The 26,590-nt window shown below is 39.0% G+C and overlaps 1 protein-coding gene across 7 annotated transcripts in view; it reads left to right on the top strand.

The window, feature by feature from the left end:
- The window catches only part of ROBO2 (roundabout guidance receptor 2), a 655,957-nt gene that overhangs the window by 446,378 nt on the left and 182,989 nt on the right, over nt 1–26,590 (top strand). For all 7 annotated transcript variants that reach the window (XM_065913481.1, XM_065913477.1, XM_065913480.1 and 4 more), the window contains exons 3-4: nt 8,310–8,467; nt 11,358–11,478. In XM_065913481.1, the coding sequence (XP_065769553.1) occupies nt 8,310–8,467; nt 11,358–11,478 (279 nt within the window). The remainder of the gene's footprint in view (nt 1–8,309; nt 8,468–11,357; nt 11,479–26,590) is intronic.

Raw genomic sequence — 26,590 nt, 5'->3', positions numbered from 1 at the left:
TTATGCTGAAAGCCCATAGATGCATTATAATATATAACCCACTTATTCAAAACTTTGTTGAGTTTCAGGTAGAGGGCGATAAAGACAGAGCAACAGTAGTTTCAGAGTAACTGGCATTCTTGACAAGGAAGGTTGACCTTGACCTTCCTCTCCTTCCAACCCTCATTTCATCAGCAGGGGTGAGATTACTTGGAGACCCTGCCAATAGATAATAAATAACACATAAATTCCAGGACACCCTTGCACTGTTGGGTGCCCTAATGTGTAATAATCCTTAGACTATTGAGTTTATAACTCATGACATCTGGCAGTTACTTGGCATTGTAATTCATGTTGATCAGGCACATCAGAATACTCCATGGAAGAGAAATATCAGAGCACTAACCCGCTGATACTAGGAGAGGGTGAAATGACAGGAAAAAGCTGCTGAATTGCACAGTGTTAGAATGTTGTAACAGCTAATACCTTCAGATAAGGACCAACAAGGTGGGAGGAGAGTGGTAACCTATTGGGATCCAGAATGAAGCAGCACATAATATTTACTCCATGGTGCTCTTTATTCCTTTATTCAAATTGGCAGAGGTAACATTAAGGCAGTAATGAATATGGAAGTTTGAATTCGAGTATATACTTATACATATTTTAAATTTAAAATTATGTATAAATAAATACATAAATATATTGAATTAAAGATTTTTACCAGGTATATATCCATATATAGATGAGACTTGTCCATTTTAATTTTTCGTATTCTTTGATCTAACAGGGAGAGCTAAATGAGGTGAAAGAGAAAGAGGGATAGGAAGAGAAATGGGAAATAGTGGGGAAAAAAACACTCTACAAGACCTGTAACAAACCTAACTAATACCTACCAGCCTAACTGCTTTAACTGAAGACTTAAGGCTAATGGGACATGAACCAGATTGAAGAGCTAGAAGCCGACAGATGGTTATTTGTAATCATCCTGTAAATGTAAATCCTATAAAGATGTTGTGATTATTTATTTATTTATTTATGCCCCAACCCAGATTGAAGAAAAGTCGGAGACAGTATTTTAGCTTGAAATAATCTGGTGTTTACCGTTTTTACCACCACAAAGCTCATTTGATGTTTTGCTTTTTTTTTTTTTTAGGACTAGTCTGTGTCAGTTCTGAATATTAAATTCAATGTATTATTTCTTCCATTATCCAGAGTTATAGCCATCTTTGTGACCAAGACTGAAATTCGCAAAAGGGCAGGTCCTGGAAGCAAGTTGGGTAGCACAATAGAACATTTTGGGGATGTGGAGAGTTTTTGTGTTACAATGAAGGAAGGCTGCCTTGAACACATTTAGGCCAGTACCCTCAATCCTACATGAGGTCTTCCTCCTGACATACTATATTTGGGCACAGCCTCTAAGCTGCCCTCCTGTCTTTAAGTTTTCTGTTATTCTAGAGATATCAATCCCACATAACCAATTTTGTGGCCAATGGCACTTTAAGGGAAGAAAAAAGAGAAACTGATTAAACATTAATTAGCCTCAAACCGCAACTTCCTCTCAAGCTAATGGATAGGGAATGCAGATCCCTGTCAAATATCAGATGCTAGCCTTTGCCAAAAATAGGACTTCCAAGTATTGAAGGCGAGCCAACTGCTGGCTCCTTAGCTCAAACCGAAGGAAATGATTACCAGAGACAGGCCGCGAGTCTGCCATGGTCAGATGTCACCAGTTTGCAGGGCCACATGTGATCCAAGAGTTTATGAATGATCTCAACACTTGGTCCCCAAGGAGAACATATGCATCACAGAGGTTACAGATAGAAATTACAGACAGGACAGTGTTTCCACGCAGTTTCTAAGAACCCTTCAGCAAGTTTTAAACATTAATGGAAAACATTAAGGAAGACTTGGCACTCTTAGGGGGACTTCAAATTATATTGCGGGTAAGAACAGAACAGGGCTAAAAAAAGGATTCAAGAATAGAGATTTGGCTAAGACATTTGGAGCTGGCCATTCCTCCTGGGTGAGTTGTGTGTTTGTGTGTTTATTCCCTGCAGATTTCTAGGCTTCACAAAATGTTATGGCTTGAAAATGAGCGAGTCACAGGGTATCCTTGTTCATTCATCATGCTCCGATTCGGAGTGCTGGTTTAACTGGACCATTTGCTGAGTGGATTTGCTTGCACAGGGCATCATAGTGGGATGAGGAGCGGCGAGAGCTTCTCATTTTGGAATTGTCAGCGTGTTGCAGAAGTGCCAGAGTGTCAGCTTGCGCAGCGGTAGCAGGATGTCGCCCCACTGAGTTCTTTCTTTCCCATTCCCCTTCTGTGCAGAAGAAACCACTTGTGACTTGTTCCCTAAATATCAGATTGTGTTGTCTATGCAGTGGGTGACTGGCCTGTCCACTCTGACCATGTCTTGCTGGATTGTAGCAAATATGATAATGTGGTTTGTTGTGAATGATGTTTCCTCTGTAGATGTAGTAGGCTTTTGGTCATTGCAACTTCAGAAAAATGCAGCATTATTATAGCTTGTCAGTGGGGAACTTTCAGTTGAAAGGGGCAACTTTATTTAAACTGGCCAATGAATGAAATAACTTCCCTGGAGGCTCAGACGGTAAAGGATCCACCAGCAATGCAGGAGACCTGGGTTCGATCCCTGGGTTGGGAAGCTCCCCTGGAGGAAATAGCAACCCACTCCAGGATTCTTGCCTGGAGAATTCCCATGGACAGAGGAGCCTGGAAGGCTACAGTCCATGGGGTTGCAAAGAGTAAGACACGACTGAGTGACTTCTACTTCGTGCATGAATGGAAGAATTTCTTTGGATCACAGGAGTAGAAAGGCCTGATTTGACACAGTCTTCAGGATTGATTTGTTCAGTTATGGTATCAAGAACCCAGATGTGTTTTTTTCTAGTGTGCAGAGTCTTAGTTTTAGAGACTGGCACTCCCCCTTGGGGTCATAGCATGGCTGCTGATAGCAGCCATTTGGTGCAGCTGGGAGAGAGAGAGTGCGCTTCCCTGGGAGGTAGAGTCGAGGACCTGAGCTTCAGGCTGGCTGGGATTACACCTGCTCATCCCCCGTGGTGAGAGGTGGTGCTGGGGCTGCTGCTGCTGAGGATGGGAAAATAATGTGTACCACTTGTAGGAATGGCTCTCACTTCTTCCCTAGCCCACTGTAATATTTACTATGATATATGATCATTTTTTGTAGCAATTTTATTGGTTGTACATAAATATGTTGTTTCTTTGAATGACTGATTTCTGAACTTTTTTGAACTGCCTGGGTTTTATTTTTGAGAGATGTGAGCTTGCAGGTGGTCAGGTAAAATGCACTGTCTCCTAAATCCTACCAACAAAATTGTTCTTCAGAACTCACATTTTGAAATCAAATTAAGACACAGTAGTCTCTTTTATACAATAAGAAAAAGACTGCAACACACCCCTTTGGAAGAGGAGTTCATCAATTCAGTCAACCTTTCAAGTATACTTGAACTCATCGGATGCCCTTTAAGATGGGAGCCCTTTGGAGGTTTATCTAGTCCAGTGTGGGGGCTTCCTTGGTGGCTCAGTGGTGAAGAATCTGCCTGTAATACAAGAGACGTGGATTTGATCACCAGATTGGGAAGATCCCCGGGAGAAGAGAATGGCAACCCACTCCAGTATTCTTGCCTGGGAAATCCCATGGACAGAGGAGCCTGGCGGGCTACAGTCCATGGGGTCACAAAGAGTCAAACGCAGCTTAGTGACTAAACCACCACCACCTAGTCCAATGTACATATAAAAGGAAATCTCAGATGAGTGAAGCTTAAACTGACACCAAAGGGACAGAATGTGTTTAAAGAAAGAAATAAATAGGGAAAAGTATGGGGACAAAGAGTTACCTAGGGAAGGTTTTCAAGTAGAAAAATTATATATGCTAATGTACATTGATAATGAGATGGTCCTCTGTGTGTCTAGTATAGGAGGCTTGCTGGAATATATGTGATGAGCCTGAAAATATAAGTGGTAACCTGATTCTATACAACTCTGATGTCACATTAAGAAGAGGATTTTTTCTTAAGAGCCTTTAAAAGTTGTGAAAATGTAATGGATGTGATCATATGTGCACTTTAGCAAACTCATAATACCACAGTAGAGATACTAAAAGAGAAATCAGAAGACAAGTTTAAATAGAAAACTCTTGAAGTAATTAAGGAAGAGATAAGACACCCTCAACTAGGACAGCGATGACAGGAAAAATAGATGCAGGTGATGTTACAAATCATTGTAGCATAATGACTCTATGTAGGTTCTGTTGCTGCTGCTGCTAAGTCGCTTCAGTCGTGTCCGACTCTGTGCGACCCCATAGACTGCAGCCCACCAGGCTCCTCTGTCCCTGGGATTCTCCAGGCAAGACCCCTGGAGTGGGTTGCCATTGCCTTCTAGAGTCAGATATACAGGATTCACACTCTGAACTTACCTACCACAATAAATGTGTAATTCCAAAGCCTACCACAGGCACCATCATGTCATCTTTATTTAATACAGTATTCCTTAACCATTTTATAAGACTGTGCGAAGTACATTGTAGATTCAGTATCTTCCTGTAGAACTGAAATAATTTATTATAGATATTTATTGTCATGAATGTGAACTCTATCATATCAAACACAGTAGTAATTCTGGATCTACTGATGTTCCAGAATAACTGTCTAAGTCACTGTGCATGTTAATGTAAAAAGAATTCAGGTCTAATCCAGGCTATAACTAACTCAGTGAATTCTCATTTCTGCTTTTCAGCTCATATACAGAAATGAGTATTTGGGTTCTAGCCAACAACATTTCTGTTTTTCCCCATGGAGATTTGAGCCCTTGTATCCTAAACTTAGATCTGCAAAGCACATACTGTATCAAAAGTCTACCTATTATATTTTCTTTTTCTTTAAAGTACAACTTACCACTACCCCGCTCCCAGCTCTTGTCATTTTAACCAGATTCTTTTCAGTTCATGTTTATTTCTCTTCACCCTATTTTTGTTTGGAGCTCGAGGTAATATACATACTGCTGCATGTTCTTGTTTTGGCTTACTTCTCAAGCCACAGTGAAAATGTGGCTCTCAGTTTTTAGTGTTGTGTGTGTGTGTGTGTGTGTGTGTGTGTGTTTCTAGAATAGGGGCTTAATGAGAAAAAAAATAGACTCAATTTGGATTTGTTTTACTTTTTTACATTTATGGAACTGTTTCAGTTCCTTTTATCTCACATATATAAATCCTTTACTATAAAGAACACCTCCAATTTTTTTTTATCACTTGTAATAAAGCACAGGGCAAAATCCAAGACAGGAACTAAGAATTAGCCAAAAAGAGGTAAACACTATTTAATTTTACTTTTTTTATACTTGCTAAGGGATATACAAACCTCAGACACACATAAGCAAGTGTCACAACATTTATATAATTTGAGAAGAGTAAAAAATTACTTTTTCCAGGTGGGAAGGAGAGAAACCTTGAGGGGTAGGATGGGGTGGGAGTTTGAAGGGAGTTTCAAAAGGGAGGGGACCAATGTCTACCTATGGCTAATCCATGTTGATATATGGAAGAAATCAGCTACAGCAATATTGTAATTATCCCTCAATTAAAACAACAACTTTCCAAGACCAAAAAAAGAAAAAAGACTTATTCCTAAGATTCTTTGTTGCTGTGCTAGACTCTGATGAAAGGGTTATTTTTCTCCAAAATGTTTTATTTGAGAGAAAAGAAAATATTTTAGTACCCCCAAATACACAGGGTGAAAGAAATGGTATCACTGAGCAAAAATGAATTACTCTACAAACCCCCAAAAGAGCCTTTTACAAGTTGAAGAGGGTACAGTACCAATTATACTATTATCTCACCCTACTCTCTGGGTGAATAGTCTGAAAGCCTAAAATTACAGTTGATGTTCAATTTCTTGGCTTCATTTGCAAATTGGAGTCATTTTCTTTTTTTTTTTTTGTGAATGCCATAAACACATGTTATATTGTTTAAGAGTAGCAGCCCTTAGTTTGTTATGATATTTTTCTCCTTCTTTGTCCCCCATGTCAAAGGACCTTTTTTTTTTTCTGTCTTAATTTGGCTTGTTGCAAATTGATGTAATACTGTGTTTCTGAATGATTTGCAGTGGTCTTAAGTGCCATTTGAGCGGAGGCTTTTTGGCTTATGATTTGTGAGGAGACCATTCTGGAGAAGGTCCTCCAACTGGCCAGATGTGTCATTTTGGAACAGATTGAGGGCCTGCCAAAACACCATTTGCTGCCAGTACCGGATATTGTAGGGGTGCTCACCACCCTGTTACCATATTTTTGCAGGTCTTAGCATTGCATAAATAGGCAGCTGTTCTCTATTTAGAATATAAATGAATCGCCAGCTCTCTCTCCCTTGAGGATTTACCTGCAGTAGGGGAGCACAGTGTTAACCCCATTCTTCCTCTCCTGTTGGAACATCACATTTATGCACACTTCTCTCAGCCCATTCAGAGGCAAACCCCTATGCATCTAAATCACATCTTTCTTGCCAGTTAGACAAGAGAACTCAAAAAATATGCAGTTCACTCTGGTCAAATGGAACACATTTCCACAGCAGCTAAAGCAGTAAATTAATCAGCTTATAAACTGAGAGTGAGCAATTTGTGCTCACTTTTTTCTTATGGTTCCTGCAATAAGAAGACAAGATTCTCTAATCTCATAAAAGGCCATGACTTCATTAAGATGGAAAACTATGTTGTTGCAAGAGACAAGAAAAGAAAAGCCCTAAAAGTCACTCAGTTTTCTCTCTGGACCTATTTTCAGGACAGGGGATTTTTATTTATTTGGAGAAGGACAATTAACCTGGAGACTTAGCCCAACAAGGAAGCAGAGTGCTGAAGTGGGTCTCATTATGGAACATCAAAGGCAGTTGGTTTGACCTAATCCATGTTTGCAGCAGATGATTTACATAACAAGCTAGCACAAGTTGCCCAATTTTGATTTCAAATAACTTGACCAGTTTCAAATAGCTTGACCAATTTACATATATAAAATGTATGTGTGTGTACATGCATATACATACACATACATATGCACACATGTATTTGTGTGAATGTGTGATTGTTCTAGCCCAAAGTATATTGGGAAAAAAACTTGTCAATGTTAGAATATTAAAGAATAGAAAATTTCAAACCAGTTATAAAAAGCAGAGGCTGTTGTGTTGTATGGTATGGCAGCTGCTTTCAACTATATTTTCATTGAAGTATTGTTGACTTACACTATCACATTAGTTTCAGGTGTACAACGTATTGATTCAATATTTTTATAGATTACACGTGATACAAAGTTATTATAAAACATGGACTATATTCCCTCTGCTGTCTGTTGCTTTCTTGTAACTGATTTATTTTATAACTGGTAGGTTGTACCCCTTAATCTCCTTCACCAGTTTTCTCAAATACTTTTTCGAATGTTTAGCCTAAAATAGATATAGTCCTTATTTGCTAAATAAATCAGCATTCTACAGTCTGATAGGAGGGAGCCATTTCTCCAGGCTTTTCATCTTGCCAGGGGAAGAAAAGTACAGAGATAGATAGGTGACATTTGCAGAGCCAGGCATGCCAGATTTTCGGAGGTTACAACGGAGGTCCAACCTGCTGTTCTAATGAAAGGAGGGGAAACTCAGACTGGCAAAGCTGCTATAAGGGATATCTCTGCTCCGAATGTCACGCTGCCCAGATGTCGCTCGGCAGGTGGAGATGCAGACAGAATGAAAATGTAGCCCTGTGTATGTGGGTGCTAGTGCGTTACAAGGGTGAACAATGAATCTATCTTTGGAAGTGTAATGAAAACAGTGTGGATCCTGTCCATATTCATGTCACCAGAAAGCGTTTCTCAGAGAGTTCTCACTCCACGTCCCCTCCCCGACTGATGTGCATACATGCTCCCAGACCATGTGCATATGGCATGTTTCAGGGCTTAAAGTTAAACAAGCATAGCAATTAATGTTAATGTATTTATATACATGTATGTATACATATATGCTTTTTGAACAGAAAAATGGGATCATATTACCTAAACAGTTTTGTACCTTGAGTTTGTGTTAAATCTCAAAACTGCGTCATAAGTGTTTCTCATCTTATTTTCCTCCAGCTTGTCTCATTTTAAACTCAGATTTTATAGAAGAGGTTCATAATCATATAACTAGTCACTTCTCTGTTGATGAGCACTCAGGTTGGCTCTGACATATTTTAAGATGGGCATGTTTAAGACTTGAAGTTACCTTTTGCAAGAGAAACCTAAAGTTACTACCACTGAGTTTTCTTTTACTGCAATTGTTTTTCTTCAGTGTTACGAGATGACTTCCGGCAAAATCCCACAGATGTTGTAGTGGCGGCCGGAGAGCCTGCAATCCTGGAGTGCCAGCCTCCCCGGGGACACCCAGAGCCTACTATCTACTGGAAAAAAGACAAAATTCGAATTGATGACAAGGAAGAAAGAATAAGTGTGAGTAAAATTAGAGCGGATGCCCAGAGGGGTTGGATACCAAGCTTAAAATGCATGTATTTTATTTATATTATTTGTATTATTTTTATTTCTATTATGTTATTTATCATTAATAAAGTTATATAACTTTATTTGAGTGCTAATTACTACTTACACTGTGCTGAAAAGACTGAAAAAGGATATCCAAATGAAAACTTTGGAGTGAGGCTTCAAAGAGACAAAAATTATATAAATAAAGTGCACATGCTATATTAATAACGGGACCAATCTGAATATGTAAATATATCTTTGTAGTAGAATACTGATGTCAAAGCTGTTTTTAGGAACTCCAGATGCATTTATTGATCATGCAGTACATAAGTGTCAAAGTGTAAATGATGACCATAAACTGTATTAACTAAAACATTTTTTTCATACTACTTTCAAAATTATAAAAGGAAATAATTTGTGTTGATGAATATTTCAAACTCTTTTCCAGTTTTTCCAATGTAATATTTATAACTAAAATATTATGAGAATTCATTTCAAAGTTTAAGAGATGTAAAGTGAAATCAATGTTAAAGTAACTCCCAAGTTCTGCAGTTTAGCCCTTACAGAAAAATAATCTATTTTCAAGGGAAATTGGTCATCATTAATCAGCTGATTACTATCAAGACAAAACACCCAGAAAATGGTAAAAAGTTAGAGATGGTATACAGATATAGAAATGGTATACAGATTATTTTTTCAGAGGATCTACTCAACATTAGTATGTGGAGTTTGTGAGAGCTGGTCACTGAAATAGTAGATAATTCCTCAACCTTCTGACATTGTTCTTAATACAATTTTTGTACTCAATACAATAACTAAGAATAAATATATTTTATTTAAAATAATGTCATTTAACAGAACAAATGTGCCATTTCTATTAAAATGTCCATATAGTCTAGGTGTCTGTTATCTTTAAATATATAAGTGAGATTTTATTCTTATGTGTACATTGTGATTACATCATAACACAGAACCAGAGAGGCCATGCAAAAGATCACAGCATATTCACATGAGTATTCTGGTTTGAACTGTGGACAGTGGAGATCTACAGTGAAAAATCATTTGGTTCCCAATGGTCTGTGCTTGGCTACCAAACTTAGGAAAACGTGCTTCTGTTAAATATTTTCTTTTTCGTGTTTGTAATCATTAAATTTTTGGTTTGTAACAAATCATCCCACAATACAACCATTGCACTTACTCTGTGATTCTGTGCGTGAGTTGACAGTCACTTGCTCTTGGCCACGTTGGTTGATTTTTGCTAGGCATTCTCCAGCTTCTGTGGCTTGTCTGAAAGTGTGCTGGCAGCTGAATGACCTAGGATAACTTTCCCAAACTAACATGTCTGGCCATTGACGACCTCGCAAGCCAGCCATCTTGGTTCTTCTCTTCGTAGCCTCTCATCTTCCAGCAGACTAGCTTGGCTAGGGGTTCCCCAGGTGGCACTAGTGGTAAAGAACCTGCCTGCCAATGCAGGAGACATAAGAGACATGGGTTTGATTCCTGGGTTGGCAAGATCCCCTGGAGGAGGGCATGACAACCTATTCCAGTGTTCTTGCCTGGAGAATTCCATGGACAGAGGAGCCTGGTGAGCTGTAGTCCATGGGGTCGCAAAGAGGCAGACACAACGGAAGTGACTTAGCATGCACTCAGCTTGGGCTCATTCCCATAGTGGTCTCAGGGTTCCAACTGCAGCAAGCAGTCAAGTCCCTGCGTGCAAGTACTTTTCTTCTGGTAAAATGCTGCTTTAATTCCACTGAACAAATCAAATCATACTGTCAGTTTCATCTTCAAGGGGAGGAAAATGGCCTCCATGGTTTGTAAACTATCATTTATTCTACTGCATTTAGTTGAGACAAGGTTGATGATCTTTTCTTCCTAAGTATAAAATACTGTTGAAAATACTTTATTATGACATGGCTAGTTTTAGAGCCTGAAATACGTCTGATGAAAACATACCCTACTTGAGTTTTGTCTGCCTGTGAAATTAAAAAGTAAAGGAGGAAGCCAGCATATTCTTATCGCACATCTCTTTAAGAGAGATTTATTAAAAAAATCAAAATTGGAAAAGAACCTGTAAATTGATGATATACTTACTGAAAAGCTTATTCTGCTGTAGTATCCTCTTAACAAACAACATTTTAACATCAGTATATTTGTTTATTCAAACAGAAATGCTTTTTATTTAACAAACATTTAGGGGCCACCTATACAAAGCCAACAGTTTATACCAAGTCATACTCATCATTCAAAAAAATTATTTGTTTTTATTCAGTCTCATCCCTCTTCAAAAGTTGTCTTATAAATACAGTTAAGATGAGACAAAGATAATTTTAACGCTAACAAATACCCCATGAAGACAGAGATTTTTGCTATTTGATTTATTACTGAATCTCAAGAACCTAGAGCACTGCCCAGCCAATAGAAGTACTGAGCAAATACTCATTGAAATTTTCTGAGTCAATTGGATCTCATTATATTATCCAAATAAAATACCTAGTGCTTCTTTCTGATGACAGATGTCAATAGAAATTCATTCAACAGAATTTCAGAGTTAAGACCAACCATGAGGTTTAATGGCAGCAGTCACTAGTCTCGAAATAGGATCAGGCAAGAGAGAGGAAGACTGCCTTAAAGAAGCATTCTCTAGAAAGAGAATATGGAGGCTTACATGGAAGCAGAATTTAAAAGATGCCAAAAGAGTGGGAGAGTTTTGTGTCTTAGACACTCAGCTATTTCTTTTAGAGAAAAAAATATGTGCTTAATTTTTCAACATTTTTTATTAATGATCTTTCTTTCTCTGTTTCTTTTCTTTTCCATTTTCTTTTATTTTCTTTCTTTTTTTCCCCTCCAATTTTAACAGATCCGTGGTGGAAAACTAATGATCTCCAACACCAGAAAGAGTGATGCTGGGATGTACACCTGTGTGGGCACCAACATGGTGGGAGAGAGAGACAGTGATCCAGCAGAGCTGACTGTCTTTGGTAAAACTCTCTTTTAATTTAGAAATTTCTATTTATTATCTACTCTTTCTTCACTTTTAAGTATTTTTGCTAATACCAAACACCAGGCCATATAGGGATGGTTACTTATGACTTGTAGTGAGCTGAATAGACTAGAATTGTCTTGTTTTCTGGTTCTTTCAGATGAAATCTTTGATTTGAAGAAAATTAAACTTTTGAAATAATTTACCTGCTTCATTCCTATATACTTATAAGATTTTGCCTTAAAAATTACTCTTTCTCAAAATCTGTTGGAGATTATATCCATCTAAAGTTTATCATTCACTCCATTGTGATGCCTTTATCTAATATTTATTATGTGCATGACATGAGGTAAGGCTTTTAAAAATTAGAGAGTACACTGAAGTCATTTCACTTGTCTTCTACTTAAAAAAAAATTCAGATTGAGCTACTTGCAGTTTTAGCTCACGATAAGACTAGCTTGCTAGTTATACACACGGAATCAAAAATTTTAAAAATGTTAATTAACAATTTTGCTGTGATATTCATGTTTCTTCAGCTTTAAGAACCAAGGGCCTCTTTGCTGGAGTAATTTAGTTAACTTTAGTTAAAACACGACTAGTTGTGTATCACAGAAATAGTTGAGAAAACATTAGAAAGGAGGAAATTGGAGATGATAAAGATGACAGAGTAAACAAAAGTAAGGAAAATATCGCAGGGCAACTGTGGAAAATTGAAAGAGAAATATTAAAACGGTGACAGAAAATTGGAGAAAAATGGAGATCCTCAAGATACCGGAAAATGAAACATCTTTTAGAAAATATTGAAATCTCATTCAAGTATCGGTATATTTTATGAATACACCCAAACATACTCACATACACATATTTATATATGTGTGTGTATATATATACATTTATATATAATATATATATATGAATAAAATAGTCACTGTTACAGATACTATGTGATTTTTAAAAATATGAGATAATTGTGAATTTTAGATTACTCTTTTTGCACCAGTAAAATAATCTTCTGGATCTGTGTATAATATAAGATACCATGTCATTCCTCCAGAACACGCAGAGAGTAGCATCAGAATCTGGCATGCCTCCCTAAAGAAAATTCTTTGGCAGCTTGGGATGTGCGGCGCATGGTGTAATGGGAATGCCATGATGCAAAAAAGAGCCATAGTGTGATTTCCATTACATTTAGAGTGTTAGGTGTGTTTTATGAATATGTACCAGAGTGCAGACCTCTCTTTTCAATTGCTCTGAGTACCAGGGAATCTCTGGTCTTACTCCTTGTGGCTACTAAGTAGCTTCACTCCCAAATGACAAAACCAGGAGAAATCCCATAGTTCAGGAAAGGAATTGAGCAGTATAAACAAAACTGTTTCAAGTGTGCATGTTAATTTCTGTCCTGTGGAGTTCAGAGAAGTATCCATTTTTGCCCTTATATTTCATACAGTCACCTTTAAGAGTCTCAGAATGTGCTTCACTCATAATGAATAAAATACAGTTTTGCCTTCTAAGATATGAAATTAGTGGTCACCAAACACTAGCATTGAAAACCCACAGTACAGTTATTCTATTTAAAGAAACACTCATCTCTATTCTACTGTACCTACCACCAGCTTCAGAACAGAAAAATGTTGCATTAGAGCAGTATATATTGCCTTCAGAAAAAAACTGAAAGTGTTTAGTGTTAATACCCAAGTAATTAGATTTACCAGATGTGACTGTGTTATGACATATTTACCCTACTTTCTCTAAAAACATGATGAGAAATACAGAATGTCACTAAATATGTCAGGAATTACAGGAGGGACTTCTAAATTATTTTGAAAACAACTGTAAACCAAAGAGATTAAATTTGTCTACAGGCAGCTCTTCTGGAACAATTGATTTAAGGAGCAGAGAAACATTTATATTGTAGTATAAACTAGTCAGAATGGACCTAAGGGGTTATAAATATGGTATTAAGTTGTGGGAAAAAGTAAAATTCCATAATTGAAATTGAAAAATTATCCAAACCAAGGAATAAAACATTAAAAGAGTCATGATGGTAGAAGTCTATCAAGGTTGTGACTAGTATTGTTTAAGAAAGACTCCTAATGTACCTTGATTGCCCAATTCTTAGAGAAAATAAAATAACTAGTGTATTTTGTATAATAAGGGCTTCCCTGGTGGCTCAGAGGGTAAAGCATCTGCCTGCAATGTGGGAGACCCGGGTTTGATCCCTGGGTCGGGATGATCCCCTGGAGAAGGAAATTGCATTGTATAATGAGGTCTAAATTTTATTTTGCTGCTCTATATCCAGAAAAATGTATTCTAGTAAACCAATTTGTATTTCATCTTCGTTCAGTTCAGTTCAGTCACTGAGTCATGGCCAACTATTTGCGACCCCATGGACTGCAGCACGCCAGGCCTCCCCGTCTATCACCAACTCCCGGGGTCAACCCAACTCATGTCCATTGAGTTGGTAATGCCATCCATCCACTCATCCTGTGTCATCCCCTTCTCCTTCTGCCTTCAGTTTTTCCCAAGGTCAGGGTCTTTTCAAATGAGTCAGCTCATCGCATCACGTGGCCAAAATATTGGAATTTCAGCTTCAACATCAGTCCTACCAATGAACATTCAGGTCTGATATCCCTGAGGATGGACTGCTTGAATCTCCTTGGAGTCCAAGGGACTCTCAAGAATCTTCTCCAACAGCACAGTTCAAAAGCATCAATTCTTTGGTACTCAGCTTTCTTTATCATCCAACTCTCACATCCATACATGACCACTGGAAAAACAATAGCGTTGACTAGATGGACCTTTGTTAGCAAAGTAATGTCTCTGCTTTTTAATATGCTATCTAGCTTGGTCAGAACTTTCCTTCCGAGAAGTAAGCGTCTTTTAATTTCATAGCTGCAATCACCATCTGCAGTGATTTTGCAGCCCCCAAAAATAAAGTATGACAATGTTTCTCCAGTTATTTCCCATGAAGTGATGGGACCAGATGCCATGATCTTAGTTTTCTGAATGTTGAGCTTTAAGCCAACTGTTTCACTCTCCACTTTCACTTTCATCAACAGGCTTTTTGGTTCCTCTTAACGTTCTGCTATAAGGGTGGTGTCAATGCATATCTGAGGTTATTGCTATTTCTCCAAGCAATCTTGATTCCAGCTTGTGCTTCTTCCAGCCCAGCATTTCTCATGATGTACTCTGCATATAAGTTAAACAAGCAGGGTGACAATATACAGCCTTGACGTACTCCTTTCCCTATTTGGAAACAGTCTGTTGTTCCATGTACAGTTCTAGCTCTTGCTTCCTGACCGGCATATCGGTTTCTCAAGATGCAGGTCAGGTGGTCTGGTATTTCTATCTCTTTCAGAATTTTCCACAGTTTATTGTGGTCCACACAGTCAAAGACTTTGGCATAGTCAATAAAGCAGAAATAGATGTCTTTCTGGAACTCTCTAGCTTTTTCGATGATCCAGCAGATGTTGGCAATTTGATCTCTGGTTCCCCTGCCTTTTCTAAAGCCAGCTTGAACATCTGGAAGTTCATGGTTCACATATTGCTGAAGCCTGACTTGGAGATTTTGAGCATTACTTTACTAGAGTGTGAGATGAGTGCAATTGTACGGTAGTTTGAGCATTCTTTGGCATTTCCTTTCTTTGGGATTGGAATGAAAACTGACCTTTTCCAGTCCTGAGGCCACTGCTGAGTTTTCAAATTTGCTGGCATATTGAGTGCAACACTTTCACAGCACCATCTTTCAGGATTTGAAATAGCTCAACTGGAATTCCATTACCTCCACTAGCTTTTTTTTTTTTTCTTTAGTGATGCTTTCTAAGGCCCACTTGACTTCACATTCCAGGATGTCTGGCTCTAGGTGAGTGATCACACCATTATGATTATCTGGGTCATGAAGATCTTTCTTGTTCAGTTCTTCTGTGTATTCTTGCCACCTCTCCTTAATATCTTCTGCTTCTGTTAGGTCCATACCATTTCTGTCCTTTATCGAACCCATCTGTGCATAGAATGTAACCTTGGTATCTGTAAGTTTCTTGAAGAGATCTCTAGACTTTCCCTTTCTATTGTTGTCCTCTATTTCCTTGCACTGATCACTGAGGAAGGCTTTCTTATCTCTCACTGCTATTTAGAACTCTGCATTCAAATGAGTATATATCGAGTACATCAAGGCTGTATACTGTCACCCTGCGTTTTTAACTTATATGCAGAGGACATCATGAGAAATGCTGGGCTGGAAGAAGCACAAGCTAGAATCAAGATTGCTGGGAGAAATATCATTAACGCCAGATATGCAGATGACACCACCCTTATGGCAGAAAGTGAAGAGGAACTAAAAAGCCTATTGATGAAAGTGAAAGAGGAGAGTGAAAAAGTTGGCTTAAAGCTCAACATTCAGAAAACTAAGATCACGGCATCTAGTCCCATCACCTCATGGGAAATAGATGGGGAGACAGTGGAAACAGTGTCAGATTTTATTTTGGGGGGCTCAAAAATCACTGCAGATGGTGACTGCAGCCATGAAATTAAAAGACTCTTACTCCTTGAAAGGAAAGTTATGACCAACCTAGATAGCATATTAAAAAGCAGAGACATTACTTTGCCAACAAAATCCGTCTGGTCAAGACTATGGCTTGTCCAGTGGTCATGTAGGATGTGAGAGTTGAACTGTGAAGAAAGCTGAGTGCCGAAAAATTGATGCTTTTGAACTGTGGTGTTGGAGAAGACTTTTGAGAGTCCCTTGGACTGCAAGGAGATCCAGCCAGTCCATCCTAAAGGAGATCAGTCCTGGGTGTTCACTGGAAGCACTGAGGCTGAAGCTGAAACTCCCAATACTTTGGCCACCTCATGTGAAGAGTTGACTCATTAGAAAAGACCCTGACGCTGGGAGGATTGGAGGCAGGAGGAGAAGGCAATGACAGAGGATGAGATGGCTGGATGGCATCACCGACTCGATGGGCATGAGTTTGAGTAAACTCCAGGAGTTGGTGATGGACAGGGAGGCCTGGCGTGCTGCGATTCATGGGGTTGCAAAGAGTCGGACACGACTGAGCGACTGAACTGAACTGAAATGATCTTTCCTTTTCTCCTTTGCTTTTCGCTTCTCTTCTTTTCACAGCTATTTGTAAGGCTTCCTCAGACAGCCATTTTGCTTTTTTGCATTTGTTTTTCTTGGGGATGGTCTTGTTCCCTGTCTCCTGTACAGTGTGATGAACCCTTGTCCATCGTTCATCAGGCACTCTATTGGATCTAGCCCCTTAAATCTATTTCTCACTTCCACTCTATAATCGTAAGTGATTTTTTTAGGTCATACCTGAATGGTCTAGTGGTTTTCCCCACTTTTTTCAATTTTAAGTCTGAATTTGGCAATAAGGAGTTCATGATCTAGCCATAGTCAGCTCCATGGTCTTGTTTTTGCTGAGTGTATATAGCTTCTCCATTTTTGGCTGCAAAGAATATAATCAATCTGATTTTAGTGTTGACTATCTGGTGATATCCATGTGTAGAGTCTTCTCTTGTGTTGTTGGAAGAGGGTGTTTGCTATGACCAGTGCATTTTCTTGGCAAAACTCTGTTAGCCTTTTCCCTGCTTCATTCTGTACTCTAAGGCCAAATTTGCCTGTTACTCCAGGTGTTTCGTGACTTCCTACTTTTGCATTCCAGTCCCCTTAAAAAAAAGGACATCTTTTTTGGGGATGTTAGTTCTAAAAGTTCTTGTAGGTCTTCATATAACCGATCAACTTCAGCTTCTTCAGCATTACTTACTTGTTGTGGCATAGACTTGGATTACCGTGATATTGAATCTTTTGCTTTCGAAATGAACAGATATCATTTTGTCATTTTTGAGATTGCATTCAAGTACCACATTTCGGACTCTTTTGTTGACTGTGATCGCTACTCCATTTCTTCTATGGGATTCTTGCCCAAAGTAGTAGATATAAAGGTCATCTGATTTAAATTCACCCATTCCAGTCCATTTTAGTTCGCTGATTCCTAGAATGTCAATGTTCACTCTTGCCACCTCCTGTTTGTCCACTTCCAATTTGCCTTCATTCATGGACCTAACAGTCCAGATTCCTCTTTACAGCATCAGACCTTGCTTCCACAAGTGGGTGTTGTTTTTTGCTTTGGCTCCATCTCTTCAATCTTTCTGGAGTTATTTCTCCGCTGATCTCCAGTAGCATATTAGACACCTATCCACCAGGGGAGTTCATCTTTCAGTGTCCTATCTTTTTGCCTTTTCATACTGTTCATGGGGTTCTCAAGGCAAGAATACCGAAGAGATATGCCATTCACTTGTTCAGTGGACCACATTTTGTCAGAACTCTCCACCATGACCCATCCGTCTTGGGTGGCCCTACATGGCATGGCTCGTAGTTTCACTGAGTTAGACAAGGCTGTAGTCCTTGTTATTGGATTGGTTAGTTTTCTGTGATTGTTTTCAGTCTGTCTGCCCTCTGATGGAGAATGGTAAGAGGATTTTGGAAGATTCCTGATGGGAGAGACTGACTGAGAGGGAAAACTGGGTCTTGTTCTTGTGGGTGGGACCATGCTCAGTAAATCTTTAATCCAATTTTCCTGTGATGGGTGGAGCTGTGTCCCCTCCCTGCTATGGTGGGCAGAGGAGCTACCATACGCCTGAGGTCAGGGGGTCATGAGGAGATACCCCTCATCCAAGGTAAGGAGCAGGGGCTGTGCTTTGCTGGAGCAGCCGTAAAAAGATACCCCACGTCCAAGGTAAGAGAAACCCAAGTAAAACGGTAGGTATTGCCAGAGGGCATTAAAGGACAGACACAATGAAACCATAATCACAGAAAACTAGCCAATCTGATCACAGGACCACAGCCTTGTCTAACTTAGTGAAACTAAGTAAGCCATGCTGTGTGGGGCCACCCAAGGTGCACGGGTCATGGTGGAGAGGTCTGACAGAATGTGGTCCACTGGAGAAGGGAATGGCAGCCCACTTCAGTATTCTTGCCTTGAGAACCCCATGAACAGTGTGAAAAGGCAAAATGATAGGATGCCGAAAGAGGAACTCCCCAGGTCGGTAGGTGCCCAATATGCTACTGGAGATCAGTGGAGAAATAACTCCAAAAAGAATGAAGGGATGGAGCCAAAGTAAAAACAATACCCAGTTGTGGATGTGACTGCTGATGGAAGCAAGGTCCAATGCTGTAAAGAGCAATATTGCATAGGAACCTGGAATGTTAGGTCCATGAATCAAGGCAAATTGGAGGTGGTCAAACAGGAGATGGCAAGAGTGAATGCCGACATTCTAGGAAACAGCAAACTAAAATGGACTGGAATGGGTGAATTTAACTCAGATGACCATTATATCTACTACTGTGGGCAGGAATACCTTAGAAGAAATGGAGTAGCCATCATGGTCAACAAAAGAGACCAAAATGCATTTCTTGGATGCAATCTCAAAAACGACAGAATGATCTCTGTTCATTTCCAAGGCAAACTATTCAATATCACGGTAATCCAAGCCTATGCCCCAACCAGTAACACTGAAGAAGCTGAAGTTGAACAGTTCTATGAAGACCTACAAGAACTTTTAGAACTAACACCCAAGAAAGATGTCCTTTTCATTATAGGGGACTGGAATGCAAAAGTAGGAAGTCAAGAAACACCTGGAGTGACAGGCAAATTTGGCCTTGGAGTACAGAATGAAGCAGCGCAAAGGCTAACAGAGTTTTGCCAAGAGAACACACTGGTCATAGCAAACACCCTCTTCCAACAAGACAAGAGAAGACTCTACACATGGACATCACCAGATGGTCAACACCAAAATCAGATTGATTATATTCTTTGCAGCCAAAGATGGAGAAGCTCTATACAGTCAGCAAAAACAAGACCAGGAGCTGACTGTGGTTCAGATCGTGAACACCTTATTGCCAAATTCAGACTTAAATTGAAGAAAGTGGAGAAAACCACTAGACCATTCAGGTATGACCTAAATCAAATCCCTTACGATTATACAGTAGAAATGAGAAATAGATTTAAGGGACTAGATCTGATAGAGTACCTGATGAACTATGGACGGAGGTTCATGACATTGTACAGGAGACAGGGATCAAGACCATCCCCATGGAGAAGAAATGCAAAAAGGAAAAAATTGTTGTCTGAGTAGGCCTTACAAATAGCTGTGAAAAGAAGAGAAGCAGAAAGCAAAGGAGAAAGGAAAAGATATTCCCATTTGAATGCAGAGTTCCAAAGAATAGCAAGGAGAGATAAGAAAGCCTTCCTCAGTGATCAATGCAAAGAAATAGAGGAAAACAACAGATTGGGAAAGACTAGATATCTCTTCAAGAAAATTAGAGTTACCAAGGGAACATTTCACACAAAGATGCGTTCAATAAAGGACAGAAATTGTATGGACCTAACAGAAGCAGAAGATATTAAGAAGAGGTGGCAAGAATACACAGAAGAACTGTACAAAAAAAATCTTCACGACCCAGATAATCATAATGGTGTGTTCACTAACGTAGAGCAGACATTCTAGAATGTGACGTCAAGTGGGTCTTAGAAAGCATCACTACAAACAAAGCTAGTGGATGTGATGGAATTCCCGTTGAGTTATTTCACATCCTGAAAGATGATGCTGTGAAATGCTGCACTCAATATGCCAGCAAATTTGGAAAACTCAGCAGTGGCCACAGGGCTGGAAAAGGTGTTTTCATTCCAAACCCAAAGAAAGGCAATCCCAAAGAATGCTCAAACTACCACGCAATTGCACTCATCTCACACGCTAGTAAAGTAATGCTCAAAATTCTCCAAACCAGGCTTCAGCAATACATGAACCGTGAACTTCCAGTTGTTCAAGTGGTTTTAGAAAAGGCAGAGGAACCAGAGATCAAATTGCCAACATCTGCTAGATCATCGAAAAAGCTAGAGAGCTCCAGAAAAACATCTATTTCCCCTTTATTGACTATGCCAAAGCCTTTGACTGTGTAGATCACAATAAAGTGTGGAAAATTCTGAAAGAGATGGAAATACCAGACCACCTGACCTGCCTCTTGATAAACCTATGTACAGGTCAGGAAGCAAGAGTTAGAACTGGACATGGAACAACAGACTGTTTACAAATAGGAAAAGGAGTACGTCAAGGCTGTATATTGTCACCCTGCTTATTTAACTTTTATGCAGAGTACATGATGAGAAACGCTGGGCTGGAAGAATTACAAGATTGCTGGGAGAAATATCAATAACCTCAGATATGCAGACGACACCACCCTTATGGCAGAAAGTGAAGCGGAACCAAAAAGCCAGTTGATGAAAGTGAAAGAGGAGAGTGAAAAAGTTCGCTTAAAGCTCAAAATTCAGAAAACTAAGATCATGGCATCTGGTCCCATCATTTCATGGGAAATAGATGGAGAAACAACAGAAACAGTGTCAGACTTACTTTTTGGGCTCCAAAATCACTGCAGATGGTGATTGCAGCCATGAAATTAAGACACTTACTGCCTGAAGGAATGTTATGACAAACCTAGACAGCATATTAAAAAGCAGAGTCATTACTTTGCCAACAAAGTTTCGTCTAGTCAAGGCTATGGTTTTTCCAGTGGTCGTGTATGGATGAGAGTTGGACTGTGAAGACAGCTGAGCACCAAAAAATTGATGCTTTTGAACTGTGGTATTGGAGAAGGCTCTTGAGAGTCCCTTGAACTGCAAGGAGATCCAACCAGTCCATCCTAAAGGAGATCAGTCCTGGGTGTTCATTGGAAGGACTGAGGCTGAAGCTGAAACTCCAATACTTTGGTCACCTCGTGCGAAGTGTTGACTCATTGGAAAAGACCCTGATGCTGGGAGCGATTGGGTGCTAGGAGGAGAGGGGGATGACTGAGGATGAGATGGCTGGATGGCATCACCGACTCAATGGGCGTGAATTTGAGTAAACTCCAGGAATTTGTGGTGGACAGCGACGCCTGGCGTGCTGCGATTCATGGGGCTGCAAAGAGTCGGTCATGACTGAGCAATTGAGCTGAACTGAAACCATGGTGGAGGTAATGAAGATAATGGTGGCCTCCTTCCATAGATCCCATGCATGGACTGCTACACTCCGTGCCCCCAACCCTGCAGCAGGCCACCACCAACACATGCCTCTGCCGGAGACTCCTGGACACTCATGGGCAAGCCTGCTTCAGACTCTTGTGGGGTCACTGCTCTTTTCTCCTGGGTCCTGGTGTACAGTGCTCTGTTTGTGCCCTCCAAGAGTCTATTTCTCAGTCCTGTGTAAGTTCTGGCTGCTCGATGGTGTGGTTAATGTGGACCTTCTCCAAGAGGGCTTAAGCCCTACCCAAGTCAGCTGCACCCAGAGCCGCTGCCCCTGCGGCAGTCCTCTGCTGACTGGTACCTCCACAGGAGACACTCAGCCAGAGTTCTGTCTCAGTCTCTGTGGGGTCCCTGGGTCCTGGGGTGCACACGGTTTGTTTGAGCCCTCTCAAGATCTCTGGCAGGATTGGGGCTTGATTCTAGACGTGAACTTACCCCTCCTACCGTCTTGCTAGGGCTTCTCCTTTGCCCCTGGATGCGGGCTATCTCTAGTGCCTACCATCATACTGGGGTTTCTCTGACCTTGGACATGGGGTATCTCCTCACGGCCAGTACAGCAAAGTGCAGTCCCTGCTCCTGACTTTGGACGTGGGGTATCTCCTCCCAGCCGCTCTTTTATGGTGTTTGTTCTTCTTTAGTATTTGCTGACTAGAAAATAGCCTCCTAGTTAAATGGCAGTACCAGATCTAGAAATTAGAAGTAGGCGTCGTAGAGCAGAAGGACACTAAAATCTTTAACACAGCCTCCTGCTGCTCTTTAGTTGCTAAGTCATGTCCAACACTTTGGTGACCCCATGGACCATAGCCCTCCACGCTCCTTTTTCCGTGGAGTTTCCCAGGCAAGAATGCTGGAGTAGATTGCCAATTCCTTCTCCAGGGGACCTTCCCAACCCAGGAATTGAACCTGCATCTCCTGCTTGGCAGGCAGATTTACCGCTGAACCCCCTGGGAAGCCTTGATGTCTTCATAAAAAACACTTCCTAGCAATTTACATATGTTAATTAACTTCTAGAGCTGCTGAAGACAAAAAAAAAAAATAGTTGAAGCATATAATTAAATTTCCAATTATGGGTAGGCATTATGCAGAATTTAACTGTCATTAAAAAAGAAAAACAAAAAATAAGAACATTTTCCTAAAGAATTTTAAATGTTTAAAGAAATAATACATAAAAATAATTTTATATGCTATATTTCTAATAGACATTAGAAATATTACAAAACTTACAATGACATGCAGAGATATCTTGCCCCCTCCTCCCAGCACACATATCCTCATATAGACACACACACAGTTCTCATCTTTGAACATTTCTATTAACCTGTTTTGCTTTTTCTTCTGGTATGCTCTCATATTTCTTTGTGTTTATTTTACAGTTTTATACATTATTTTGACTTCTTATGACCTTGTTCCCCAATTTCTCACCAGCACTCACCCTCTTTTTGTCCTTTCAGTGTATTGACTTCAGAAACATTGATTATATTAATATCAATAATTTAAGATATAATATTGTAAATATGGACTGTGAGCTAAGTGTTATGCTATTATAGTAGCATTACTTTTCTGGCCTTATTTTTGGTCTTCTTTCAATTGACATATTATTGACCATAGACATATTAATGCCAGAGGTGGTAGTTTCAGCAAAAATCTCCCCTATCAATAATGTGTTTATAATAAGTCCATTTTCCCTTTTACTTGTGTTTACCTATACCTGTCATGAATTCTTCTTGAAATCTGAAACATTTAAATTTCTCTAAATTCTGTTTAGCTGTTAAGTCCACTCTTGCTACACCCTTTCTGGAGGCCTTAGACTTTCTGCTCAGTCCAACCAGGATGGATTCTATTCAGATCTACCCCAGAAACTTCATTCTGACATTCATCTCCCTTTTCCTCTGCTGTTGGATTCCCTGTTTCCTATATCCTGTATTTGTATTTTTTTTCTTTGTTAACGCTTGTATTCAGAACAGTGTTTTTTGCCAGATTTCTCCTTGACTGGAGCCTACAGCATGTTCCAGACCAAACTGTCTCTATTCTATACAAAGCAGTGGATACTTTGGCTGGTTATAGAATTCCAGTTTTAAAAAATATTTTTGCTTAGAATATTGAAGTTGTCATTTAAGTGTCGTTTTGTTTCCACTGTTACTCTTGAGAAGTCTACTGTACTTTTGATTCCTATGTGATCATTTTTCTTTTCTTTTTCTTTCAACTTTACTCAGTACCTTCTCTTTATCCCATGGTTCTGAAGTGTTTCAATATCATGCCTTGGTTTGGCACTTTTTTCTCTTACTAGTTACACACTTAGTGAGCATCTTATCTAAAAATGCTATATTCAAACAACTCAATGAAATACACTGTTCATTTATTTCTGTTCTATTTTTCTGTCAAGCATAAATTCATTAATTAGATGGTAAATCTCCTAGCTCTTTTTCTGAATTATTTCTTATTTATAGCATCTTGTTCTTATTTCATGGATTTTTAACTTCTCTTGCATTTCAGGATTTTAATAATATTCTTTTCTAAATAAAATTTTCTCATAATGCACCTTAGGATATATCTATGTTTTATTGATAATGCATGTCCTCATTTAAGAATTCAAAACATAAGGTATTACTGAAATCAATATAACTGTTAAAGATAAAATCTAGTTTTTAAAATAATATTAACATGCAAACCCTAAAACAACAAAATATTTATTTGTTCACTTATTTAACAAATATCTCTTGAACACCTACTGTGTGCCAGGCTCTAAGTGTTTAAATAGAGTAGAAAAATGAATAGGCAAGTCCCGGCTCCCAGCATGACTCTTGTATCAGCAATAACATGAAAGTTTCCCTCTAAAACATGGTGAGAAAGGCATTTATTTTTTCCCTCTGAGAACATTTACCTACGTTTGTTTTTGCTTCACAGGATGGTTTCTCTCAGACAAAGAAAATTCTTGGCAAGAAAAGAAATTAGTGCAGCCAGGATTTATTTAATCACAGTCAGGCAGACTGATCGTTATCATCCAGTCTGTTTTGGAAGGGCACAGTAATTCACATTCAGTGGCTGTCATAACCCCGGCCCCTTATACATACCTATTTAAATCCCAGGAGACATACTAGGACTAGCCTTCTGACTTCCCGGTTTAATGGACATGATCGGGTGGTGGGTCCTCTTGGGTTAGCTGAAGTTGAGATAAGGTTTACAAGCAGTGGTTAGGTCTCATGTGCTTTTACGGCATAGCTTTAGTCTTAGAGAACTTCGAGGACCCTGCCTATCTAACTATTGTCATAATGCTACTTTTATAATGTCAAACAAAGCTTATTTTTAAACTGTTAGGGTTGTCCTAGTAATAGCTGTCACGGCACAGCCTTTGCTGATTTTACAGTCCTATTCAAACTGACTGGATACAGTTGAAAAGAGAAATTTGTTCTCTGGGCACTTAATTTCCTTCAATGTAGCGTGTAAGTAAGAAACTTAAGATATATTATGCGACTACAGTTCAGATTTATGATTTGGGGGTTAAACTGAACCTTTGCTTTCTGAATATTATTGACTTAACTACAAGGAGACTTGGCGTTTGATTTTATTACAGTTGCATACAAAGTTGGATTTTTCCACAGTGCCAGTTTGTTACTAAATTGACCTGGCTACTTGAGAGCTGTACTTTACGTAGTACCACACTGCCAAACAATACTACTGTCTCAAGAGAGGTTAACGTTGTAAGCAAGTTATGCAGGTGAATCAAATCCAGTTAATCTCACATTAAAAAAAGTTAATTGCATTGGCAAAGACATTTTCTCTGATCACTCTATGGCTGTATAATTAGGAATCAAGCCATTCAGAGGCACTGTAATCTAATTGATAAGCAGTCAGCAAATAGCCCTTGAGATTTCTCCCCCTATGTTTCAATATGTGATCGGACATAAGGCGATAATGCGGAAAAATCATTGACCTTATTTTGACATGTGTTAAATTAGGTTTGCTTGTTAGACAGTAGTTCAAGATTTTTCATGTGTATTTATTTTAGTTGTTCAGATCTTCATGGAATACAAATTTCATGGGGTATTAATTAATATTGAATGTGGTCAGTTATCAACCTGATGTTTCTCTTATCATTTTGCTTTCAAATCCTCCTAAATACATTTATTTGCAAAAGATTTTGATACAAAACTACAAGATAATTCCTTTGTAGTTTTTGTAATGTGTGTCTGAAAGAGGTGTGACTTTGTGTTTGGCGTATGGTAACAGTTCCACTTGCAAAGGCAAAGCATTTAAAATCCATTTCTACCTCTAAAACTTCTTTAGTCTTTAATATTTGTGTTTGAGTCTTAAGTTTTCTGGAAATAAAGCTTAGTTAAGGAAACTGAAAACAGTTCTTACCATTTAAATTAATGGTAGGCAAAACTACAATTTTTAATATGCTATTCTTTGTAGGCAGTTAAAATTACAAAATAAAACTGAACTTAGTATAAAGAGCAGAAAACAATTGATAAACAAATAACACAATTTAGAGATAATTGTCACAAAAGGTACTATGGAAATTCTGAGAACAATTTTTTTAAAGTGGTGACCAAATACCACCAAATTGGTAAATTTCGATGTTACTATGTTGTAAGGCACACCCCAATATACTCAGGTATAAACCCTTTCTAATGTGCCATGTATATGCAGATGACATTCTTCTGGGTTATTCTTTGTGTTACTGGGCACAATAAGGGACAGAAACAGTATGGACGTAACAGAAGCAGAAGATATTTAGAAAAGGTGGAAGGAATACATAGAAGAACCATACAAAATAATATCTTAATGACCTAGATAACCATGATGGTGTGATCACTCACCTAGAGCCAGACATCCCGGAGTCTGAAGTTAGATGGGCCTTAGGAAGCATCACTACAAACAAAACTAGTGGAGGTAATGAAATTCCAGCTGACCTATTTCAAGTCCTTAAAGGTGGTACTATTTAAGTGCTGCACTCAATATGCCAGCAAATTTGGAAAACTCAGCAGTGACCACAGGACTGGAAAATGTTAGTTTTCATTCCAATCCCAAAGAAAGGCAATGCCAAAGAAT

The sequence above is a fragment of the Muntiacus reevesi genome, chromosome 21 (genome assembly GCF_963930625.1).
Source record: "Muntiacus reevesi chromosome 21, mMunRee1.1, whole genome shotgun sequence".
NCBI classification, from domain to species: Eukaryota; Metazoa; Chordata; class Mammalia; order Artiodactyla; family Cervidae; genus Muntiacus; species Muntiacus reevesi.
Note: the sequence above shows the minus strand (reverse complement) of the source record. Positions and strands in the feature narration are given on the sequence as shown.